Genomic DNA, 20,066 nt, shown 5'->3' with positions numbered 1-20,066 from the left:
TTTTTAAACTTGTTTCTGTATTTCTTTGGGTTATTAGAAAGTCCCATAAACTAAGGGATATGTTGCCTAATCAGTGTCTTATGTGCTCTTACTTTATTTATCTGACAGTACATATTAAACTATCAATCAGCCTTAATTATCTTCTGTATAGCACCAGTGTAGTAAGTAAGTGTATTAAGATCCCGATTGCTATACTATTAGCAATACTTGTGTGTTATTACTGGCTGAACGTTAGCGAAGCCTATAATTCACATGGTTGAAAATATTAATTATGTCAGCCTGTCTATCTGTCAGCACGATATCTCGAAAACGATCTCACTTATTAGATTTTAAATTGTCCATGTAATTGTAAATAAACAAAGTACACTCACAACACATTTTGACACGAGAATTATCAACATATGTAGCAGTGGTGGCTGGGAGCACACTGGAGGAGCATTCTGTCTGAGACAAGCGTCGCGAGTCATTTTGACTCCACAAAATTTGTCGGCCACCTACTTCTACTTGCATTTCAATGTGCCGGCGCACAGCTAGGGAGCGCATGACGCGAGAGCGCGTCGTGACGTCCGCGAGTCACTCGAAACAGTGTGAGACTGCTAGTGGAAAATTGTATGCCTCGTGACAGCCGTCGCAGACAATAGAGTCCGCGCATGCGCATGATCTGTGTTTTGCTTCAGTTGTGCATTGAGAGGCCGGTCTACTAGTGGTTTGTGAAATGTTCCGTCCCGCGAAGGTTCAACAAAATGTCAACAGACGAAGTAGACGAGCTGGTAGATATAGATAAACTCCTAGTATTAATTGAGGCGAGGCCAGTGATATATAATATCACTAGAAAGGACCACCACAATCAAGATGCCTTAGCCAAAGCCTGGCAGGAAATAGGAAAAGATTTGAATGTCTCAAGTAAGTGGTATTGTTTAATTATACATATACATTATACATATCCAATACTTTACTTTATCCTTAGATACTTTAGGTCACATAACATTATTGTTACATTTTTAAATAATTTTATGTTAGTATGACACGAATGTTTTTAACTGCAAAATGCCATTTTTTCTTGCCATGAAACAGCCCCAACAGGATCCATGAAATATTTAACAAATTTATCTCTTGTTTTGTACGCTGCCTTTGAAGCTCTGGCTCGAGATGGTTGCCTGTCTTCGTCAGTTTCTGTTAAGTGTAACATCTCTTCAAAGACATCTGCCAACCTTCCTTCTCTCTTCCTTATAAAGTTGTGCAACACACAACAAGCTAGGACTATTTTTTTGGTCACATCTGGATGAACAAGCATAGTTTGTTCGAGTACCGTAAACTTTTTTACCATCATTCCAAAAGCACATTCTGAAATTCTACGAGCTCTTGAGTGACGGCAGTTGTAGATTTTTCTTTCATTTGTTATTAGTCCTGCCCTGGCAAATGGTTTCATCATATTTGTAGCCAACCCATATGCATCGTCAGCAACAAACACGTAAGGAAACAAAATATTCTTGTTTGGATAAAGCGTTATAGGAACAGGTAAATTTAAGCTTTTGTCTATAATTCGGCGCCCAAAACTTGAAGCGAGAAATACACCTGCATCGTTATTTCTTCCAGGTGCCCTAAAATAAACTATCAGAAAATTTCCCTCGGCATCTACAACTGCTTGTAAAACAATTTAATGATAGTTTTTGTACTTGTAGTAAGCGGACCCACAGTTCCAAGGCCCTTCAATACGAATATGCTTACCATCAATGGCGCCGCAACAATTCGGGTAATTCCACAGTTCCTCAAAGCGTTCTGCTACGGATAGCCACTTTTGAGCCGTTGGTTCAGTCATCATGTATAATGGTGACAATGTGTTCCACAAAACCTCACAGGTTTCGGCCACTATTTTTCCTGCAGTATTGGCACCGATGCGAAAATTGTAATGCAGATACGCATACCGGTCACCGGTAGCCAAGAACCTGAAATACAAAGTCACAATCCGCTTATGGGCATTAATTTTTAATCTTAGAATGTAACAATATCAAAATTGTTCAACAAATGTGTTGTGTATTAAAAGGCACCAGGCAACTGGCACAAACTTTATTCCATACTGGATCATAACAGAAAAAAATATTTTGTTAGTACAACAAAATATTTTGGTTAATATACGGGCAACAACATGCTTTGTTGGAAAATAAAACACTTTTGTTTAGTGGGATTTTGTTTTATAAACTAATTGTTATGTTCATATAACTAAACCTATTTTGTTAAATGGATAAAACTGGTTGGTTGTTACAAAAAAATATTGTTTAATAGAAAAAAGGTTGTATTTTCATAATTTAAAATTAAAATAGTTACCTTTCAGAATAAGTTAAGATTGAAATTTGTTGCTGTAACAACATACCTAATTTGTTCATTTGACAAAATAGGCGTTGTTACATGAACAAAAATTTTGTTGATACAACAAAAATCCACTCAACAACAGTTTTCTATTATTCCAACAAAACATGTTGTTGTCTGTATATAAACCAAAATATCTTGTTGTCCCAACAAAACAGTGTTTTATATGGTGAAAGTGTGATCCAGGACTATTATACGCAGTACTATTACAAAAAATTTCTATTAGGCCTATTTTTTAAAGGTGCTGAGTGCAAACACAAGTGGCACAATGTAAGGCCTTCTTACGCTAGATACCTGCCGGACATCAAGAAAATGCCGAGTGGCTCAGGAGGAAAGAAAAAGAAATGGCATTTAGCAGAAGCAATGAGTTTTTTGCAGCCTTACATGGGCCCAACAAACAAAAATACATGCAGCAACGTTAGCCGCAAACGTTTACATCAAGACGGGGACGTACAACCCCATAATGAAGACACTGAAACAGAAGTAGATGATAACACACACCTGGCCATTAACACACAAGACGTTGATGACTCTCAAACTGAAGTTGTGTCTGGTGAAACAGTTGTTGCCAACGACAATTTCGAAAGCAATGAGGAAATAAATCCTAGAAAGAAGAGAAGTAAGTCTGCCGCCGAAGTAGTTGCAGAATCCATTTCCGCCTACTTTAAATCTATCACGAATATGAAGCGTGTTGAAGATCACCCAGTTTTGCTGTTTTTCAAGGGTTTAATGCCTGACGTAGAGAAACTGTCCCAAACTTCACAAAGAAAATTTAAAACTGACATTTTGCAGTGTTTAAATCGTCTTTGTGAACATGAGGAAATGAACCAGTTTGCTGTAGGTCCTCATCCAAGCCCACAATTCAGTTCAAGTGCATCAGTTATAAATGATAATCAACCAAGTACTGGTACTTATTTAAGGCCAGATTCATGTTCAAGTGCTTCTTTGGGATCATTTTCAGGTAATCAGTCAGGTTCAGATACTCATTTTCAACAAAACTCAAGTATAAGTGGCTTTTTTGAAGTCTGTACAAAATCATGGATCTAATCTGCATTTAGCGCCTTTGCAGGCGGCAATGGACGTTGTTAATTATCAAACTCAGCAATTCCAATGAGCTAACTGAATTGTATTGTACCGTATTGCCTCTAATGCAATATTTTAAACCAAATGTTATTACCTGATACTGTATTTTTCTTTCAATAAAAACTTTTCAGAATTTCAGTATGACATTTCTTTTATATCTACTGCACATGTATACCTTAGTATTAATAGAAACATTTCATTAATGCTTTTAAGGAGTTAATGACCCTACCTTGTATATATATTTTAGAAACGATAAAATGTTGCCTGTTCAGATGTGTGTTGATTATGGGTAATGATACTCACAATTACAATACAAGAAACAAATCTAAATACCGTCCTCATCAACACCGGTTAAATTTGTTTAAAAAATCTTCCTGAACATGCAGGCATTTGTTTGTACAGTAAATTACCTAATGAATTACAAAATACATGTCATGTGAAACAATTCAAATCGAAATTAAAAGAGTTTTTGTTGGTAAATGCTTTTTATAGTGTTGATGAGTTTATGTACCAATAATAATAATTTGGAAATAATATCACAATTTAATTCAATATTTATAGGCTACATATGTAGGTATGTTTTATTTTTACGTAAAACATATCCCAGAGGATACATTAGGCTATTCAATTACTATTGTTATGTTAGTATTTCCAAATTTTTTGTGTCTGTAGCATTGCAATGCAATTTTTTGTATAAGCAATAAAAATGTTGTATTGTACAGTACGTTAAAGTAATGAAAAGTCTTTCCTCCGCTGTTATACTTTTACGGCAGTTCGTATCCTTCTTCGTAATGTGGTCTTGAACTATGTCCAACAGTTCCTCAAAACTCTTTACACTCACTCTGCAATAGTTGTAAAACTTTTCTGGAAAACTCTTTAGTTCTGATATAAGAGATTTCACATCCCTCTTTTCATTAATTGGGTGAACCCAATACTTCCTTTCCGAAGGCATATCCAACATTTTTACAAACTCCCATAAGCACAATGCAACATTTACTTCTTCAGCACTCATGTTGTACGTGTTGCTACGCCAAAGTGTAGCGCACCAACTAATTTTTAATTTAACTTTCGAGTCAAAATGGTGCTTGTCCGGAGGTACCGCACACTGGAGGAACAAACTGTCAAAATGCTTCCAACAAAATGACTCGCGACGCTTGTCTCAGACAGAATGCTCCTCCAGTGTGCGCCCAGCCTTATTTTTTATTTAACTCTCGAGTCAAAATGGTGCTTGTCCGGAGGTACCGTACTAGAGGAGCAAACTGTCAAAATGCTTCCAACAAAATGACTCGCGACGCTTGTCTTAGACAGAATGCTCCTCCAGTGTGCGCCCAGCCTAACTATCCTAACCTACAGAAGATTATTCAATATGTTGACTTGGTGTGTAGACTTTTATTATTGACACAACTATACAAACCCAACGAATAACCATAAGAATGTGGCATAATATATCGAGACCGATTTTATTTATATTCCTAAAATACATACTTTTTTGTGTGATTTATATATGCTTATGTATTTTTACTGCAATTGTTTAAAATTAGCCCTAAAAATAGTAAAATATCTTTTGTTTTAATCTTTATTTTTTAAATTATACAAATACTCATTATTGTTATGTTATTGTTTATATTAATTATAAATTGATTCATTTTAATTTAGGTCTTTATAACAAAGCTTAATATTATCTATTTATTTATGGTGGAGGGAATAGCATGAAATGAAAAATTTCCGTTTAAACTATATTGTAGTAAGTAAAGTTTTATATATCAAAGAATTTTATTTCTTTTAATGTATTTCACGATATACATGTACAAATTTCAGTAAAAAACATGATAATTTCTATAAATTCTTTTTTTCAGTCAAAATTAAACTGTGGAAATAATTCTATATCGTCGTATTTTAACATTTTAAAATGCTAACATATTACACATTATATTTCTCTTTGTTTCTATTTCTTAAACAAACAACATTTGTATTTAAGCCTTAGTTTCAGTTTCAATAGTCCCTCATATCTTCGATGTCACCTTTAATGATTTCATGTAATATATTACATAGTATCATGAAAGGATACTTTTAATTGATATATATTTAATTGAAGTAATTACTTAAACATAACGATATTATTAGCTGGATTTAGAAGTGGGACAAATTTAGTACCTCACTGAGTACAGCGACCGTCACTGATTATAATTTTTGATCTTAAGCCAAACTACCACATTCTTTAAATTAAACAATAAACATAATAACCTTTCCAGTCACGCAGTAAATTTTGTGTGTAGTTTTACTAACTCTTTTGTAAACAAATATGCCAATGGTGCAGTGTAGAGGGTACGGCGGTTATCGCAAGATAACCAGATCAAGCAGCGTCGAGCGTGGCCGCTGCTTGGATAGGTGACCGCTGAGCGATTCTGTCCTTGCAAGCGGCCCGCCTGCCCGGCCATTGGTGGTCGTTCGGAAGCCGTTAGTCCCCAGATTAAGTGTTAGAGAGGGCTTCTTAACCCTAACTTCGCCTGGTAAAATAAGACATTCTTTACTTTTTTAACTTTTAAAATAGTATGTATTTCTACGATACTATATATATATATATATATATATATATATATATATATATATATATATAATATATATAAGTAGATATGAATATGCCGGTTCTAGACCACTTTTGGGACAGACAGAAAATCAATGTAAAATACTGTCCATTGAACCATAAACAAATCTAATAAAATCTAACAGGAAAGCACGAATGTTAAATAACCGAATCTTTAGCTGTTTTACTGTTCAATGTTTGCTTCTACATTTATAAGCTGTTTTAATGAAAAAATCAAAAAATCTTAATAAAAAATCTTTATTCTACAAAGTTAATTGTAACACAGTCTTTATCTTTAATAGTCTTCTTTCCAGTAACAATCAAGTGTAATTTTTCATTTTTGTTTAATTCTTTAATCTTTTTCTCATCCAAAACAGTCAAAAATCTGTTCGGTAAGTGTACTTTACAATCTTCCAACTCGGCAATTATTGTAAACCCGAATTTATCTTTCATTTTCTCCAAATTCAAGATTCTATGTTTCTTCCTTTCTTCCAATTCATTTAACTTCTTATACTCTTTAAACTTACATTCTCCAATATCATTTAACTCCTTCAAGAACTCCATTTAAATAGAAAAAATTTAAAGACGGAAAAAATGAAATTCGCTAACCTTCACTCGAGAAGTCGGGGAGAATGTGAGTAAAACCGCATTCTTTTCAAGAGGTTCTTCGTTTAATTTCTCCAAATGTACTATAAAATCATCGAGGATTTCTGGTTCAAAATCATAAACAAATTCAACATCCAGATAATGAAAAAATACAGGTAATATCTTTTCATAATAAACGTGTGTATCGATACCTACAAACCTAATGTATTCTTTGAAAAGGAAAATAATTTTGTCAATGGTTCCAAGAGATAAGTAAAAATTTTTATTCTGTTTTCTAAATTCTGTAACAAATTTTGTTTGCTTCTTGTCTCCATATTGCAATTTTGTAAGCAGGTTATTCAAATGTGTTAGTTTATTTCGAAATTTCTTAGGTTTAGGTCTTTCGTACAAAATTAAATTACAATCTCTACAAACGAATCTTTTATCAATAATTTCTCCTCTATTATAACACTTGTAACAGTTGGCATTATACTCTTCCATTTAAACAAAAAGATTTTTTTATAAATGGAGATTATGGAACTAAGTCTGCCGAGATATAAATTTTTCAGCGCAAATGTTTGTGTTTACATTTCTACAACAGAGATAAATAGAAATAATTTCATTCTACTGTACAACTATTTAGGATATTTTGTCTATGATTACAAAGATTATTCCGGAAGAAATCGAGATTTTTCATCAGCGAAAGAGTATATTTTTGAAGTTTTAGAAGGAATGAAAGAGAATAATATGAACATCATCAATTATTGTTAAAGACATACAAAACGAGTGTTGTTAGTGTGCGTGTTTTTGCGATATCTACTTAACTTCTAAGAAATTGGGAATGGGAGAAGAAGAAAGGTATCATATGTTTTATTTCAATCAACTCTAGATTTGTGACGTCTGCTGTGAGCGTTTGTACCACTAACGCTTGACCTCGAATCTCATTTTATTGAAACATGTGAGAGGCGTTTGTGTCACTAACGCTTGACCTTGCTTTGCACACGCCGTGTGTGGTACAAGGACAGTAGTGACACCAAACAATGACCTTGCTTTTCTCACGCCGTGTGAGACAATGAAATCACTGTAAAAACACTTAATTCTGTATTACAAATGAACACTTTACATCACTATTTTCACACAATGTTTTATCACAGTTTAGAATGTCTACACAAATTCACAATCTTCTTGTAACGTCTTTCTTCGAGTCCCAAATATAAAAGTAACTTATAAAATATAATAACACTATGAATGGCAACGCCCAGTGGAACACTTCACTTCACTTTTAACAAGAAACACAGAACATCACACAATCTTCTTACTTCATATAAAGTCTATATCTTCTTTCTTCAACTTGCAAATACATTAGAATCTTCTAATTGATGATATATCTTGTTAAATTTCGTTAAAATAGAGGAGGATCAAGCATGACTGACTATACGTGGCCAACGCCCATGATGAAAATTTTTTTCCGTGCGATAAACGATTATGAATATCGAAGTTTTATCGATAATAAAAATCGATGGTTACAATCGATATTAGAACTGTTATAGTTTCCAATGTATATTAAATAAGTGAATATCAATATTTATTTCAAACCTTGTTGTTAAAAAACCACTCAACCGATTTTAATGAAATTTGGTACACATATAGTAAATACTTAACTCTTTCGACTTAACTTATCCATAAGGGTGAAATCATCCCCTATTTCTTAATATTCAAAGAAAAATAAAAAATTTTATCGGAAAAATCTGAAACTTCAAAAACAAGCGAGTTCAACTTAAAATTTCATGAAAATAACAAAATTTTCAAAATCTACCCCAATCATCCCTTATCTTTAAACTCTTATATCTAGAGAACTATTGGAGCTTTTCTGATGAAATTTGGTATATAGGATCAGTAAATATTAAAGTATTTTGTAAAATCACCACTTCCGGTCCATGACCTTGAAATAGTTTTTTCCTAATATCATCACTATTTTTCAAAATTTTTTACTGCAATTTAAAATGTAAACTTTTATCAATGTCTTTAACAATTCTGTAAAGTTTTAAAACTATCCGACGAATAACGCGATTTTTACTGAATTTCTCTAATATCGTTCTTAATCACATCATAGGCTAAAAATTTCTCAGAAACCACAACCACATAACATGTCGAGTTTGTAACAGCTTTTTGAAAATCCATATTGATAATTATATCGTTCTTTGAACCAGAAATATTTGTCAAACTCTTTGTTGTATCAATGACATAAATAGGTCTATTCGCTAAAAATTCTTTAGGATTGTAATACATTTCCTTATTATTACAGTAAACTTTCTTAAAATCTTGATACATCTGATACATGATTCTGAAAAGACCTCCTGAAATGTTTAAATTTTGTAATTCATCTGGATAATAAGAACCGTTCAATTTTACTCTGATATTTTTTACATCCAAACTATCAAACTTTGAAGGATTTTTTTCTTGATTATTCTGTCTACCTGTTTGAAAACCTATAATAACGAACTTGGGATTGAAGATATTTCTATAAATGTTTGTAATATCGAACGAATAAGTTGTTCCGGAAATACCTTTTTGTTCAATACACTGCCAATCTAGAAAATTAAACATAATGTTTTGACTTTTTGTAATTTCATCAATCAACCTAATTTTACTCGTGGTTTTATAATCAATCATTGGAACTCTAATAAAAAAATCTGTAATTGTTATTTTTCCATCAACAGGCATAACATTTCCAGTTGCAGTCTTCAGAATCACATCATCGTCTTCTGCTCTTATAAAACTTAGATAAAATCCTCCTTTATAGATCGGAATAGTAACATTTTCAAAAAATCCTAATCCAAAATGAGATAAATTTCCAGCTGCTTCAAAAACACCAAATTTAAAATCTGATTCAAAGCCATTAGAAGTTTGAGAAATAACATCACTTTTTGAATACGAAATAGTTCCTTTAATTGTGCTTAATTGGCCACAGTTTTCGACTTCTTCTATCAATTTATTGTGTTTTCTTACTTCAATCTTAGAAAATAAAAACGGTATAAAATTATCGATTAATCTAACATTATCAGTTCCAAGATATGCTTGACCATCTTGTTTTGTTAAAGTTCCAGAAATATAAAACTGGAAGTTAGACGAGCAAAAGTTATCTCCAAAATCAATATTAAACTCAGTTCTTTTATTCGGTTCATTCAAATGTTGTTTACTAATTGGATAGAAATTTTTAAACTCCGCCCTTTCAATATCACTAGCATATTTTCTGTAGTCCGCCATTTAATAAGAGAAATTTTAAACATCGTGTATCATTTTTTCATCGATCTAATGTACGTTTTTATAAGAAAAGATATAAATTTTAGTAAAATAATTAAAAAGATTAGAGTCATTTTTAATGATCTACTTCGTCATATTCAGGATTCTCTTCCTTAAATTTTGCGATCTCGGTCACATATTTCAATAAAATTTGCACAGGATAGTAACCGCTATCTATAATATTGTTCCAATCAACTGTATCTTTATTTTCATCCAAAAACTTTATACTCAAGTGTTGATAGAGACAAAGAACAGACATATGATCTTTTAATTGATAATGTATATTTTCTTGAATGAACTCTGATGATAAAGTTTGATATTTTGCAATGTTATACCAATTCAATTTGTTTACGTATAATCTCATCATATCTTCGGATAATTCATATTTTTGAGAAATGTCATCCCAATGTTCTTTTTTCAAATCTCTTTCGTGTTGCATTATAAAAAGATCGAAAGCACTGTAATGTCCCGCCATCTCTATTTATTAAGAAAAAATTTCAAAATCAAGTTTTTATAAATTGGCTCTTTTTTGCGTTACATTCAGCACATTTTCCAGAAATTCTCTTAACTCCATTGATATTTGCATAGTATTTTATATCGTTTGTGGCAGTTTTCTCTTTGCACCTCACACAGTATATGAGCGCCATTTATATAAGGAAAATTAGTCATCGTAACCACCTACTCCATTAAATCTGTTGTCGATGTTTTCAAAAGTTTTATCGACATCATCTTTAAATTTATTAAAGTTTTCTTCTAGTTTATTTACTTTATCGAGATATAAAGAGTATCGATCATCTATACTTTTAAGTAATTCATTATTACGTGTTATTTTCTCATTGAAACGTGTATCAAAATCTTTAAAAAAGTTTACTTCCTCATTGAAATGTGTATAAAAATCTTCCAGAATTTTGTTAATTACTTCACCAACTAATACATTAACATCATTTTTATATGTATTAAAGTTTTCTTCTAGTTTATTTACTTTATCAAGTAATTCACCAACATCGTCTACTGATCTTTTACTTCTTTCATCAAGTTTTTCATAGACTTCTGTTGTAAAATCTTTAACATGCTGTTTATGATTCTCATAATTTTGTTTTAGTTCATTAAACATTTTAATAGGATCTTCTAATTGAATCATTACAACAACATCAAATGGATTAATTCCTTTACTAACACCGCTAATTCTTTTTCCTTTAAAATCTAAGGCATTTTTAACATTCGGATCATGTAAATCAACAATATCGATGTTTTCTGATAATTTTAGAGGTTTTAAAATTTGTTCTTTAACAACAACATCATGTTTGTCAATACCAGGTCGAACACCGACAATTCTTTTTTTATTAGCCAAACTAACATAATTCTTTTCAACTTTGATCGCTTCAGTAATTTTATCAGCTTTTTCGATATGAGACATTAAATTGGTAAATAATTTTTTTACACCATCATCAACTTCTTTTTCCAATGTTTTTATTTTATCAGCAACTTCATTTGAACTCATGAAATTTGCAAGTTTGTTATCATATTCTGCTTTAAAATCTTCAATCTCGACAGCAAACATATCTGAATCTGGAAGGTTTTGTAATAAATTTTATAACTTGTTATCAAACTCATTTCTCAAACTATCAAAATTCAAACTATTATCTACATTTTGAATAATTTGTGTTCCAAATACGTCAAAAATATTTTGTGAATCCATATTTATTAAGTAATAATTTGTTAACAACTTCTTTAAAATCTTTACCAGTACTCAGTTCATTCAAAACAAAAACACATAAATGACCACAAATTGGGGGATCTTTGTAGTCTTGAATTTGAGAATCGTTATAATAAACGCTTGATTTTTTCAAATATTTAATCAATTCTATAGGTGGTTTGTCCTCAATTCTTCCATACGAATCAAAATAACATGTATTCTTATCATTTTTATAATAACAAACCCAATGCGTTCCACTTCCCATAATCGAGTCTAAATTCACAATTCCACATTCAAATTTCTTAACTTTTTCAGGTAATGTATCGCGCATAAAAATTCCTCTAAAATGTTTAATATTTTTGCAGATTTCTTCCAATTCTCCGAATGTTAAGGGTTCAAATTTTTTTTCCGATGTTTGATTTCACGTAATTCAAAGTTTTTTCATCTAATCCAGATCCTGTAACATCTTCCAACTCTTTATCTAACCAATTTAAAATGTTTCGAACAATAGGAATCACATCCTTTTTAACGATTGGAGCAGCTTTACGAACATAAGGAACAACATTTTTAACAACTGGAATATTTTCTCCAAAATCTAATAAATCTTTCAAAAGTCCACCATTTTTAAGTTCTTTCAACTGATTATAAGAAAATTCTATTCTGGTTCCTTTATTGTTTTTCTTATGTTTTTCGAGTTTATTGTATTGTCTATTTGTTAAAAATATCTTATCTTCGCCATTTTTTAGTTGATCTATTTTAAATTGAATACTAACGGGTATTTTCTTCTTAAAAGCGGATTTTATTTTTTCTTTCTGATTTTTGCTGAAATTTACATTCACCTCCATTTATATAGTTAAAATTTCAAGTTCTCTTCGATTCCCATTCCTAGTTTTCTCTTCAAAAACATTGCTCCAGCTGTTGGAAGCGCAACAAATCTTTCACCTAAACTAGCATCTTTTGATAAAAATCTATCCATTGCCTTATCTTGCAAAACTTTATCTGCGATATGTCTGGAATTTGTGTCTCTATGTTTTGCATAAAAAATATCGTGTTCCATAGCAGCTTGATCTAATTTATTTATACCAGGATCTCCTCTTTTTAGTCTTTTTTCGAGTTTTGTGCCAGGCCCCAGATACTGATAAGTTGGTACGTGTAATTCAAAAGGTAAATTGTTGATAAAATCATTCAAAAGTCCACTACCCTCAATCATAGATGAACTTATTGCCGGCAAAACTCGTTTTAAATATTTAATTCCATCAGGTTTTTCAATCATTTCATCAAGTTTGTTCGAAATAAAATCTTTAATCGCTTTCTTTTCGTTCAAAAAATTGTTGTTTCCAGCCTTCTCTTGAGCATAAATATAATTAATAATTCCATCGAGTTTTGTCAAATCGTCGATATATCTGTATTCAATCTTATTATCACTGTATTTTCTCACACCTGATCCTTCGATTCTTTTTTCCCAAATTGGTTTAATCAAATTGAGATATTTTTTACCTTTACTTGACTTTGGTTTCTTAGTTGATGGATCATTATTTTTGTAAATTGAATCAGATTTCCATAAAATTTCAGTATACTTTTTCAAGTCTTCTTCAGAATATAAACCGTCTTTTGGAACATCAGTGCCTGTTAATAATCTCCATAAACCTTGAGTTCCTTCATATGTTTTTTCATTAATAATGATATCATTATGCTCAAAATTCACGGGCAAATTTCCAATCATAAAACTTTTCTTTTTTCTGTCCCAATACAAACCAAATTTATCATCCGGCTCTAGGAAGAAATTTTTTACCAATTTCACCAATTATTATATCCGTTGTTCCAGGACTTATTGGTTCAACTATGGTAGAGTCTTCAATGATTCGAGGTCTAAATGGTGTTGAAGATGGTAATTTTGGCAATTCAAACTCAGATTCTGGTATCGAAATATCAGCAAATTGTCGTACAACTGGAACCAAATTCATCAAATTTTGATTATCGCTTAAAACATTTTCAATTTTGCCCTCAACATTTTTTATTGCAGATGTTACAGGTTGATTAATTTTTTGAATAAATTCTTGTTCTTTTTCATCAATTCGAATCTGTTCTTTAAATTCTTTGATTAATTTCTTTTCTATTTGATCAAGTTTTTTTTGCTTCTTCTGAAGTTACGTTCGCCATTTATTTAGGAAAATTTTAAACGTGGAACGTAAAACGTGAACACGAAACGTGAACACGGAACGTAAAACGTGAACGTGGAACGTGAAACACGAACGTGGAACGTGAAACACGAACGTGAAACACGAACGTGAAACACGAACGTAAAACATGAACGTGAAACGTAAACACGAACGTGAAACATGAACGTGAAACATGAACGTGAAACATGAACGTGAAACATGAACGTGAAACACGAACGTAAAACATGAACGTGAAACGTAAACACGAACGTGAAACATGAACGTGAAACATGAACGTGAAACATGAACGTGAACGTGGAACGTGAACGTGGAACGTAAAAACGAGAACACGAAACGTAAACGTGAACGTAAAAACATGAAAACAACTAGATTATCACACGTTTATATTGGAAAATTTATTCAAATATTTACCATTTTTAGGCTTCAAATTTAGATTAATAGTTAAAAATCCGTAGTCTTCCTTCCAAATTTTATCACACAATTCATTAAAGTGGTTAAAACTCATATCAGATCCCACATAATTGTTGTAAATCTTTCTCGAATAGTGATCGTCTTGCTTAAAAACACACAACATATTCAAATTATTTCTAATAACTTGTTTATCAACCTTTGAAAAGCATTGAGAAAGATAGATACAAGAGATATTTTTGTGACGAGACATTACGAAATATTCCTTAATAACGTCTTGATTTTCTAAAATACAATCATCAAAAACGATTAACGAATTGGGTTTACATTCGCTTAACGGAACTATGTCCTCAGAAGCATTATAAAAATGTGATATTTTTTTGTTTAAGTTTTTCTCAATATTTTCAAATCTTTCTTGTAATTTTTTATAGGCGTCTTGTTCTAAAGATTTACTAAAAACATACAAATTGGAATAAGGAATCAACCTATTGTAGATAAAATTCAATAGTAAAGTTGTTTTTCCACATCCACTTGAACCAACAATTAACAATCTGATTGGTTGATCTTTCTTATTTTCTTCAAACGTTTGAAGTTTTATCTGATCTTTTTGCTTTAAAAATTTCTCCATTTAAATAGAAGATTTTCATCTTGAAGCAACGCTTGCGAAAATGAAGCTGTTCAAGTTGACTTCAGAAAGCTCTAAATTAGTTTTAAACTTGGAACATCCTATACACTTAGAGGAAGAATCAAATTATTTTATCGGTTTAAGCGGTTTTTATTCTGACAATTTTGTAATAAATATTAGTGAAAGTTCTCCTTATTGTATAGGATTTAGTGAGAAGAACATAACAAAATATTATGGTTTAAACAAAGGATATTATACTTTCGATCAAATAAAAAATTCCCTTAAAAATTATCTGAAAACATTCAAACAATCAGATAAATCTTTAAACTTTGACGAAAACAAGTTTGAAATGCAAAAAAATTATCTCTCTAATAAAACTCAAATAAAATCACCAGTAAGAATAATGTTTTCAGCAATTATTGTAGATTTGTTAGGGTTTGTTCAAGAAACTATTGAGCCAAATCAGGTATATTTAGGAAATAAAACGCCAAAATTTAGACCGTTTGATGTAATTGAAGTACATTGTAATCTCGTTGAACCTAGTTTTGAAAATCATACCGAACATTTACACAAAGAATCTGAAATTTTGTACACATTTTTCCCAAATGTTGCTTATGGATCAAAAATCAGTGAAAAACCGAATGAAATCGATTATATTCCAATTAGAAAAAATATTAAAAGAATTCAAAAAATCGTTCTGACTATTCAAGACTCTGAGGGAAATTTATTAAATAATGAGAGTAAAACAACAATATATTTAAGATTGAAAAAGGAATAAAAATGAGTTGATGATGATGACAAAATTCAATATTTTTACTTAAAAAACAAGGGGCTATTCGAATGGCCCCTTAACAATCTTCATCCTGACCCTGTTTTTATCAATGAATCTGGACTTTATACTGAAATAAAAATTACTAGTTAAATTTCTTTTCTATCTAAATGGAGTCAGTTGTAGACCTACTCAATAATCAACTTAGATTTAAAAGCAAACATATCTTTACAATTGTTGACGAAAATAATGAATTTTGGTTTAAGGCTAAAGATGTTGCAGAAATATTGGAATTTAAAAATACGAGACAAGCTATCATAGATCATGTTAAAGAAAAATACAAATAAAGCTTTGAAAACATAGATTCTGACAAGGGTATCGAATCGCGACTCTTACAAAAATTACATCCAGACACTATTTTCATCAATGAACCAGGCATATATTCTTTAATACTGAAATCTAAAATGAAGATTGCAGAAACGTTTCAAAATTGGGTTTTAGAAGAAGTTTTACCGAGTATTAGAAAATATGGCGAGTACAAACTTGAAAACGAAAATAAGCAGTTAAAAGATGAAATAAAACAGTTACAAATTAAAGATGAAATGAAATCATTGAAAATAGAGAATCAAGAATTGCGAATGGAATTAATGAAGAGAGATATGGTATGTAAAGATTTTGATAAGAAAAAACACCATGTTTTTGTGTTAATTAAGAAGAATCACATGTGGGAATGGCCTTATTACGTTATCAGAGCTCAGAAACGAGAAATACCAAACCGATTAAAACATCTAAAAATAAATTATCCTGAATTAGAAATTTTGTTCATTGATGACGAACCAAATTCTATCAATCTCTACAACCAAATGAAAGAATCTTTGAATATTTTATACAACGGAAATCATTTTACTACAAATATGGCAGAATCTCGACTGATTTATAGAATATCTAAATTACACGATGAAAATGTTTCTAAATTTTACTAAAAACTCTCGATTTATTATATTTTGTTTGTAAATGTTTAGCATAACTAGGTAACCATCGTAGAATTTTTTTTTCATATTCACAAGGCATTTCGTTTTTATAACTTTCGCTGAAAATTTTTTTAGCACAATCTTTGCAAAAAGCATCTTTTCTATCTTTACTATACTGCCAGTTATTAAATTCAGAAATATTTTTAATTTCTTTACAAAAGTAACACTTTTTCTCTTCTAAAGTTAATTTGTTCATTTTATCATATAATTCCTTACAATAACAGTCTTTTCTATTCTCTTCTTGACACTTTGTACATTTCTTTTGAGACTCCATTTATATAGAAAAAATTATTACACGATGAAAATGTTAAACTCTTGAATTATGATATTTTGTTTGTAAATGTTTTTGATAATTATTTAACCATTTTATAGTTCTTCCACATTCACATTGAGTATCTTCATAATATAATCTATGGTGATTCTTCTTTACACAATCTTTACAATATGAGTCTTTCTTATCTCTACTATAGTGATCACTATTAAACTCTGAAATTTTTTTAGTTTCTTTACATTTAAGACATTCTTTCTCTTCCAAAGTTAATTTTTCTATTTTATCATACAGCTCTTTATGATACTTCCTATAACAATCTTTACAATTATAAATAATTCCATCTTTTCTACTCTTATCTTTATAAAATTCTTCAAAACCTTTTAATTCTTTGCACATTGAACATTTCTTTTGGGCCTCCATTTATATAGAAAAAATCTTTGACTTTCTCAATTCATATTCATAAAACTTTCCGGTTATTTCTTCATTATTTAAATCTTTTATACTATAAGTTACAGGATCTGTGTTATTAATTTGATAAATCACAAAGATTTCTCTTGACCAATTGTTCTTATATTTGTTCGAAAATGTTTGTTTTTTACTAACAATTCTTACATGATCATTGACTTTAAATTTAGTTTTCGTGTGAATTTCAGGTGGAAAATACTTGAAAACGGTCTCTAATAACTCCTTTTCTGCATCCTTATCTACGTCTTTCGGTTTCATTTTGATTGTGCTGTGAACTGTATCGTTATAATTGTTTACGATTTTTTGAAGAATATCGATCCATTTAAAGTTTTTATTAATCTCAAAAATTACTTTCATTCTCTCATTTTGAGTTCTGTTATATCTCTCTACAATACTTGATTTCTCTTCGTTTTCAGTATGATAAATCTTAATGTTGTATTTCCTCAAAACATCGTTAAATTCTTTATTTTTAAACTCTAAACCCTTATCTGTATGAAGTAGGTTAGGAGGTTTGTGATTGATCCTTATGGCATCTTTTACTATATCTTCGAAAGCTTTTGAAATATCCTTGCCGTTTTTTCTTTTGATAGCTCTTGACCAAGCATATTTTGAGAAAGTATCAATAACATTTAACATATACTTAAATCCATCATTTTGATCTGAATAGTTAGACATTATAACTAAATCTGCTGCCCATAAATCGTCAATTCCTAATGTTATAATTTTTCTCTTTTTAAACTTTTTTCGTACCGGTGCATGAATTTCTCTAGCTTCAATCTCGATTTCTTCCTTATTCTTAGATTCTTTCTTAACAGGTTTTGGATTTGGATTCTTTATAAATTTACTCTTATTTGTCTTACATTTTGAACATTTTGCTGCAATTCTATACAACCCGTTTTGAGTTTGAACGATTTTAGAATCTATATTTTTCGTTTTTTTCTTGCATTTGTGGCAGTGAATCAAATCATCTTCCATTTACATGTCAAAGTTTCCAAGTTTATTTAACTCATCTAATATATCAGATTTTGCTTCATTTTTATAGCCATAAGGTACTGTATCGATCTTATTTTCTAGAACGATTCTCTTATCATCTTTAGCGTTCAGTGCCAGCTTGTTTATGGTAACTGTGTACAATTCATGTTTATAGCTTTTTATTACAGTCATCTCCCTAAATTCTTCTTTATCTTCGAACAAACATCTCTTCAAGTTTTCGATATTTATTGTTTTATTTACAACGCTTCTCTTAATTCCTTTACACCTAACTGGGTTTTTATCTAGATATTTGTACGAGTACATCTTAGACCTTAAACCACAAAATTCTTCTAAAACTTCGCTATTTAACTCATCTTTGAATTTCCCTATTACCTTCTTATTTTTAGTAGTGAAACATTCATGATCTTTTGGATAATCACTTGTATCAAAGTCATCTATATTTTCTTTAATAATTTTAAAAGGATCTCGTTTCAATTCTAGAAAATAACTGTCTGTATCCATGTAACACAGATTCAAATCTGGATCAAACTTCTTTAATTTGTTGTAATAAAACTCGTACATTAGCAATTTTGAGAGGTCGAGAACTGAAAATCCTATGTAAATCGGTTTGTTAAATTTAACCTTTTGTTTGTACATGTGACTCGCTATACAGTTGTCGTCAAAGATGTTAAAGCATTTGAAATTTGTTTTCTTAGCTTGTTTCATTGAAAATTCTTTATTTCCTAGTCTAATATCGCATCTATTTCGCACATTTTCCATACTTTTTCCAAAAACTGAGTTGTTCATCAGCTTATAAAAATCCTTCTCAAAGTCACTTGTAGCTTTGGTCCTCATATTAGTATTAAAATCAATGTACTCTTTCATAAAAGGCTTCTGATCGAATGCAATAACTCTATTCACATGTTTCAAAATCATACCTTGTTCCAAATAGAACTTCAAATTTCTCGAATGAACAACGTATTCAGTTTTATCCAGTAGAGTTGTGCAAAGTTTGTTTTTAAAATGTTCTGGAGCAAGAGGTAAATCCTTGTGATGTTCGTGTAAATTCGTTGGATATCCAAGATCAACTTCGAGAATATAGCCATAATCTTCGTCGCCAGTGAGTTCCAAAATTGTTTCTTTCCATTCTTCAGTTGTGTAAGTTTTTGGATCCATCCACTTGATATCACTAAACGGCAGTTTTTGCATTAGGCCATACCCATAAAGGTTATTAGCATCAACGTATAACAAATAGTTTTCGGGCTTTGTCTTATCGAAATCTTTCAAATATTTGTTATTTGCTTTCACATATCGTTTAATACACTGAGAAATGCCCCCGCGAATGCCTTTTTCAATCATCAAATACATATTATAATCGTTAATTAGCTGAAGCTCAATTTTCGTTAATTTTAACATTGCGTCCCATGCGAGACTGGGAGCTGTTAGATAGTGTGCCGGATCGAGTTTATAGCAATTAAGGCAAATGTTTCTGAAATTTTCGAATATATCAGCAAGCAATAAAACATCTTGGATATTGTACAAATCAGAGTAATTTCCAAGATTTTTCTCTTTTAATTTGTTCCAAACGCTCAAGTAGTGTTGATAATCTTTCTCAGATATGCTCTCATCTATCAAAAGTGAATAGAAATCTTGAATTCTTAATTCTTCTGTGTAATCAAGTTTTTCAATACTATCGATAAATTCATAGGGAAATATTCCTTTTCCTG

General features: G+C 30.8%; 1 protein-coding gene across 1 annotated transcript in view; it reads left to right on the top strand.

Moving 5' to 3' along the window:
• Nucleotides 1-743: 743 nt before the first annotated feature.
• Nucleotides 744-20,066, top strand: part of LOC124353174 — a 131,755-nt gene continuing 112,432 nt past the window's right edge. The window contains exons 1-2 of the mRNA XM_046803049.1: nucleotides 744-903; nucleotides 2,609-2,986. Coding sequence (XP_046659005.1) covers nucleotides 744-903; nucleotides 2,609-2,986 — 538 coding nt within the window. The remainder of the gene's footprint in view (nucleotides 904-2,608; nucleotides 2,987-20,066) is intronic.

The sequence above is a fragment of the Homalodisca vitripennis genome, chromosome 1, assembly GCF_021130785.1.
Source record: "Homalodisca vitripennis isolate AUS2020 chromosome 1, UT_GWSS_2.1, whole genome shotgun sequence".
NCBI lineage: Eukaryota > Metazoa > Arthropoda > Insecta > Hemiptera > Cicadellidae > Homalodisca > Homalodisca vitripennis.
Note: the sequence above shows the minus strand (reverse complement) of the source record. Positions and strands in the feature narration are given on the sequence as shown.